Source organism: Orycteropus afer, unplaced genomic scaffold (genome assembly GCF_000298275.1).
Source record: "Orycteropus afer afer isolate SDZICR_OR568_19922 unplaced genomic scaffold, OryAfe1.0 scaffold00290, whole genome shotgun sequence".
NCBI classification, from domain to species: Eukaryota; Metazoa; Chordata; class Mammalia; order Tubulidentata; family Orycteropodidae; genus Orycteropus; species Orycteropus afer.
Window position 1 is genome coordinate 3,399,895 of NW_006921877.1, and position 6,303 is coordinate 3,406,197.

Consider the following 6,303-nt stretch of genomic DNA (forward strand, 5'->3'; position numbering starts at 1 on the left):
GACTAATTGTTTCCATGAATTTTGGTTTTCTTCATTCTTCTTTGCTCTTGACGAGGAGAGACCCATTGTTGCAGCTAGATGGCAGCTTGCTAGTGTTTTGTGACATTCTTTGCAGTCCCCAAAATGTAACTGTACTTCCCACTTCCTCCCTGTGTTTACCGTTTCCATTCGTCCTTCTTGCCTGTCCTTTGCTGCCTTCTTAGCTTTATTCCTGGGCAAATGCTGTCCTTTTGATCTCACATGGTTGATTGTTCTAATAAGTACACACCTTCTTGGTATTATTGTAAAAAGGAGACATCTATCTTACATATATCAATAAGTTCTGAGAGAATCAGCATATGCTAATATGGTAAATGTTCATGATCAAAATGGTGACTGTGGTTATTCAAGAATAAGGTCAACATAAAACAGTAGAAAAGTGTGCAGTACATTTTTGAGATTAGTATCCTAATTGCCTAGAGCTTTTTTTTAAAAAAAAGAGTTTATGATGATTAAAGGCTATATTTAAGTAGTAGCTATCCAGAACAGCTTATCCCACAAGAGTTGTAGATCAAGTTTTTTTGTAGTTTTTATTAACCTTTGCTATTTTGATATGTAGCTTTTTAGGTGTAAAAGGAATTTGCAGATCTTTTTAGACTAATATTTTCCTTTTATTGATTGGAAATGAAGTCCAACACATAACTACTTTGGAGCTAGGATTCAGGTAACTTCTACCTCAATCTGTGAAATGAAGGCCCTGCTTTTGAAATAGTCTAAAGTTGCTCTATCTAGTATGATAGCCACTAAGCACATATGACTCTAAATTAACTAGAATTAAAAATTCAGTTCTTCATTTCTCCTGGTCATGTTTCAGATACTCAGTAGCCACATGTGGCTGGCTGATGGTTGAAGGTATTGGACAGCACCGATACAGCACATTTCCATCATAGCAGACAATTATTTTGGATAGTGCTGTTTTCAAACATAACTTATTTTTATAAAGTAACTAGGGATTTAGTTGGATTTTTAAAAAGGATGTATATAGTGCCTAAGGTACTTGACTGCTAACCAGAAGGCTGGCGGTTCACTCCTCAGAAGGAAGGTTGGGCAATCTACTTGTGCAGAGATACCATCTTAGAAACCCAAGGAGGGGTCGCTGTGAGTTGGATCCAACTCGATGGCAGTGAGGTTTTTTTTTTTTTTTTTAGTGTATAAGTTAGGCAGAGATCATCAGAACACGGAATAACTATAAGTTTCTTTGCTTTTGCTGGGATGTATTCCCTACCAAATGGTAAAAAATCTGTCATGGCTTATTTATTCTCAAACTGAATATTTGAATTTCAAGGATGAAGAAGATGATGATGACTATGTTGAAGAAGGAGAGGAAGAAGAAGAAGAGGGTGAGTTACACTAGTCATTAAAAAACCCTAGAATTCATAGCTATTATTCATGGTCTTTAGAGAATGATTCCATAATCAAATTATTATTGATTGCTTATAACTTAAATTTTGTATGTTTATCATAGTGTGCCTTGACAGGTGTATAACCTTTTTTAAAGAAAAATATTCTCATATAATTCATAAGTTACATTAAAAATTAAGCTGCTTAACAACATTTTTAAAACAAGAACGAAAAGATAATGGAAGCTTGAGTTCAATTTATTTTTTTAGAGTGTTTCATTGTGGAAATGATGAAGAGAATGTGACCTCCAGATAATGCCTTTGTTAAGATTTGGCTCTGGTACTCTTTTACCTAGGTCTTTCAAAATAATTTTTAAAATTTACTACTTAACTCTTTTGATGTCAAAGCCATGTTTCTTGATCTGTACTTCATAATTTGGCCACAAGGGTGCATAGCAAGCTGTCTGTATTTATGGATTTCTAAGTCTGTTCAATACATTGAAATTGAAAGAAATTCAGAGAGGAAACTTAACCTATAATTTTCTCATGCCATCACCTTTTCACTAAGATAGAATCAAAACTTTATAACTTAGTACATATTCATTTGTTAAAATCAAGTATTTTATAATTTTCCTTCCACTCGTCTTTCAGAAGAAGAAGGTCTTCGAGGGGAGAAGAGGAAACGAGATGCTGAAGATGATGGGGAAGAAGAAGATGACTAGATCATTCTAAGACCCCATTTCCTAATATTCTTGGGTTTGCAATAGAGTGATCACATCTTCTTTTTTTCTTCATGTATGATAGCTGTCCTTACAGAACATAACATGTAACTTTTTATAGGAAAAGTGTGGTTTTACTATTTTCGCCTTTTTATCATTCCAAATAAGATTTATTAGTCTGTTAATGATCATATTGTGTGTAGAAAAAACTTTTCATTGACACCCTCCCATATTATGAAATTCCCTAGAAATTTGTTTGAAATCTTAATTTTTCTAATCCATGCTCACTGTACTAGTCATTTTTAGCCCATAATCGATAGCTTTTACACAGGTATACTATAGTGCATTTCATTCATAAGGTTTTAAAGTTATTTATAAACTAACTGAAATCACAGTCAGCTGTAATATGAAATGACAGTAGTCTCTTGAATGATGAGTTGGTTATTTTTTAGAAGTGACCCAGAGATCTTTAGTTCGAAGGCAGTGACTTTTTTTGCTATAGATATTTGGGTGCTTCTTTGTCATAAGAGTTACTTGGAGAGTAGAAGCAGAATAGTAAAAGCTCTATCTAGCAATATAGTTCATGGATTTTGTGGAGGCTTCTGAAAGCTCTCTTAAGCCAGGTGACTGGTAAGATTTTATTTTTGAAGGAAAAATTGCTTATACTAAGTTCAGAGACATGCAGGTGAGCCCTTTCTTCTTCAGGCTGCAGATCATGATATGTCAGGGGTCGTTTGTTTTTAGGTATGTGTTTTTCTTCTCAGCAATTCCTTTACACTCACTGTCCTTTCTTGTTTCACTCCCCTCCATCTCAAAAAAAAAAGAAAAAGAAAAATTGTTGGGAAATGTATGGCTACTAGAAAAACTTTTAGTCTTATACCTCAACCACCTTTTCAGACCTATCTAGGTTTTAAACAAGCTCAGTAAGAGAAATGGAGTATTTTCTCAGATACAAATGTTACTATCCATATATTTTATGCAACAGGCTCTACTTACTAGAAATCTCTTTTGTTTGTCAACATGTACAGACTGTATTAATAGACAAAGAAAGAAAAGAAGCAAGGGAGGCTTTGGGAAGCAGCATCAGTGTCCCTCGGAAGTCAGAACAATTGCCTGTTGATAATGAGACATTCAAGTCAGTATTTTTAATTTGGCTTCCCAAATGATTTGTATAACCAAACCAAAACCCAAACTCACTGCTGTTGAAGCGGATCCAACCCATAGCAACCCCTCCTTGGGTTTCCAAGGCAATATCACTATGGAAGTAGATGGCCCAATCTTCCTTCTGAGGAGTGGCTGATGGGTTTGAACTGCCGGCCTCTGGTTAGCAGTCAAATGCCTTGGAAACTATGCCACCAGAGCTCCCAATGATTTGTATACCACTCTACAAAATATTTTTAGTTTTCCTGAGTAGAACCTTTATTTTTCCTATATTTATAAAGGATTATCAGAAATTACAGCATTTAATTGGGAAATATTAGGTAGTTGGCACAATATTTGGAACCTAAAATTAGGATTTGTTTTCAAATGGATGGCCATTAAAAAAGAGAAATATTTGAGATAAATGTGAGCGTGCTTGTATGTGTTTCCTATATGCCTACTAAAAAAATACAATGAGTAAACAAGTACATCTCCCTTTTTGTCATGGAGGCTCTTGCTTTTTTGACCTTGACTATCTAAATTTTTTTCCTTTTGTTCTGAATATTTGTAAACATTTTTAAAGTTATTGTCAGCAAATTAATTGAAGTTATCCTTCCATACAGGGACACATTGAAATTACTTAGTTCTTCTTTTTTAGTTTAACATGTATGAGTTTAAAATTTTAAAGTGAAAAATGATGAAGTTATTTGTAGAGAAACTATAAAGTTGCACAACTGACTGAAATGAAATTCTTGGGATCACGTTAGTGTGGGGATTGGAATATACAAAAGACTAACATTTCACCTCTTTTTAACAATCAAAATGCCCTGTTTTAGTCCTTAAGACTTCTCATCTTGTAATATGTTAGATTATAAAATATTTTTTAAATTAAATCTATATATTGACTTTCTTATCAATCATCTTATTGTGCAATCAAAAATAGAGTTCTTCGGTTTGAAAACAACACTTAGAGCCTCCAGATAACTTTTAAAACTTATTTAGCTTTGTAGGTGGTATTTTCATGCAAATAAGTCAGGGTGGGTTTTATATTTTGTAGAGGTTTTTGGTCCTATTTTAATGCTCTTTGTATGGCAGTATGTATATAGTGTGTTAAGTTCCTTAAGAATTTCTCCTTAAAAAACTTTGAAGTTACTACTTTTGTGCAACTGTGTTTTGAATAAAGCCATGACAGTGTTAAAACAAACAAACAAACAAACAAAAAATGCAGTACTCCCTACCATTCTTTTATTGTTTCTGACTGTTTTATTGTGACTGCTGTAACTTAAGGTTTTTGAAACTGAATTGCTTCAAATAAATTGAAGATTTGTTATAATGATTGGTTTCAGTGTATGACATTCACTTTTTCTAGCACCATTGTAGGCTCTGAAGTTCCTTTTAAAAACAGAATCAGCTTGAAAGTTAATTCACTCATTACAGTTTAACAGCTTAACATCATTTTCCTTATTAACTTTTTTCCAGGAAGCAGAAAAAATTCCGGATTCACTAAATTTTCCTTTTGGAGTTGCAAATTGAGCCAGTACTTTATGTATTTTGATTTGGAGTAAAGTAATAACCTTATTACTTACAGTTGCACTATTACCTATAGTTAACTAAAGGAGCATTGGTGGTTCAGTGGTACAGTTCTTGCTTTCCCTGTGGAAGACCTAGCTTTCATTCCCCACCAGTACACTCCATGTACAACCACCACCTGCCTGTCATTGGAGGCTTGTGTGTTGCTATGATGCTGAACAGGTTTCACTGGAGCTTCCAGACTAACATGGACTAATCAGCCAATGAAAACCTTATGAATCACTACATTCAGATCTGCAACCAATCATGGGGACTGGGCAGAATTTTGTTCCATGGTGCATAGAATCACCATAATTAGGCCGACTTGATAGCTAATAACAGTAGCATAATTAACTAGTGATTATAAAACTTGTATGCTACATCAATAATTTTCTCAAATAATGCAAACTCTCCATTTATATTCCATAATATTTATCTTCAGAGTTCTTTGATAATATACAGGCAGTCACTGGATTATGAATGAGTTCTGTTTCCAAATATATTTTTAAGCTGAATTTGTATGTAGGTTGGTATGGTTTGTATCTAACGTTGGTTAGTCAAATGTTTGCCTTAATATATAGTGTACTTTTACTGTGCCTGTCTGTATAAAAAATATTGAAACACTTCTAGATACACTAAACCATCTTTAACATAATAATATAGTAATATTTGGATGCACATTGCAAAGTAGTCCCTGTTCGTTATTATGAATCATTGTACGTACCTTGAATTTTTGATAGAATAGGTTTTATGGGAGTTGGTCCGTAACTATGGGCTGAACATATTCATAACCTGGGGACTGCCTGTAAGTACAAATACACATAATTCTTTCATGTTTACCTTGAGTAAAGCTAATTTGAGGCAAATAATTTTTCTGTTCCCTTTTTTGGTATTCTTGTGGTAGGTGATTTTTTAAATGTTTACTTTGTAGGCAATTCTGGAGCATCTATTTTATAAAGTCAAGGCACACATGATAATGTTTTCACGATTGCTTTATGGTTTACTATTGAAAAGATTATTTTAATCATAGAAATCTGCTTTCTGAAAGATAGAAAATATTGAAGTACATTTCAAGTGGAAGTATTGGTTATTGAAAGCAGTATGGTCCTTTTGTTTTGGGTCTTTAAGAATTTCAAAACTTAACTTCCTTTTGATAACAGAATGGTAGAATCATATTAAAAGTTTTTGGTTGAGGTGTTAGATTATGAAGTAATTCAGTGAGAGAACGTGATTCAGAACATTTTAAAGTACGATTCTTTGTTCTATATTTTAAAGAGACGCTTTGGAACATGTGACATTCTTCCAGTTGCTGGAAATTTCCCCTCTGCTGTTCTCAGTGCTGGATGCAGTGATCTTCTGCAGCTGTTGCTTAATAATAGCATTCTACTAGTGCATGCCTTTTTCATGTACTAATCAGTCTAAGATTTGAAAACCTGGCATGGGTACTTTGGCCTGAGGCAGCTACTTGTGTTACTAGTATATTGAATAGCCCTGAG

The 6,303-nt window shown here is 33.8% G+C and overlaps 1 protein-coding gene across 1 annotated transcript in view; it reads left to right on the forward strand.

The window, feature by feature from the left end:
- ANP32E (acidic nuclear phosphoprotein 32 family member E) overlaps nucleotides 1-2,101 on the forward strand; it is a 12,727-nt gene extending 10,626 nt beyond the window's left edge. The window contains exons 6-7 of the mRNA XM_007950958.2: nucleotides 1,325-1,379; nucleotides 2,031-2,101. Coding sequence (XP_007949149.1) covers nucleotides 1,325-1,379; nucleotides 2,031-2,101 — 126 coding nt within the window. The remainder of the gene's footprint in view (nucleotides 1-1,324; nucleotides 1,380-2,030) is intronic.
- Nucleotides 2,102-6,303: the final 4,202 nt, after the last annotated feature.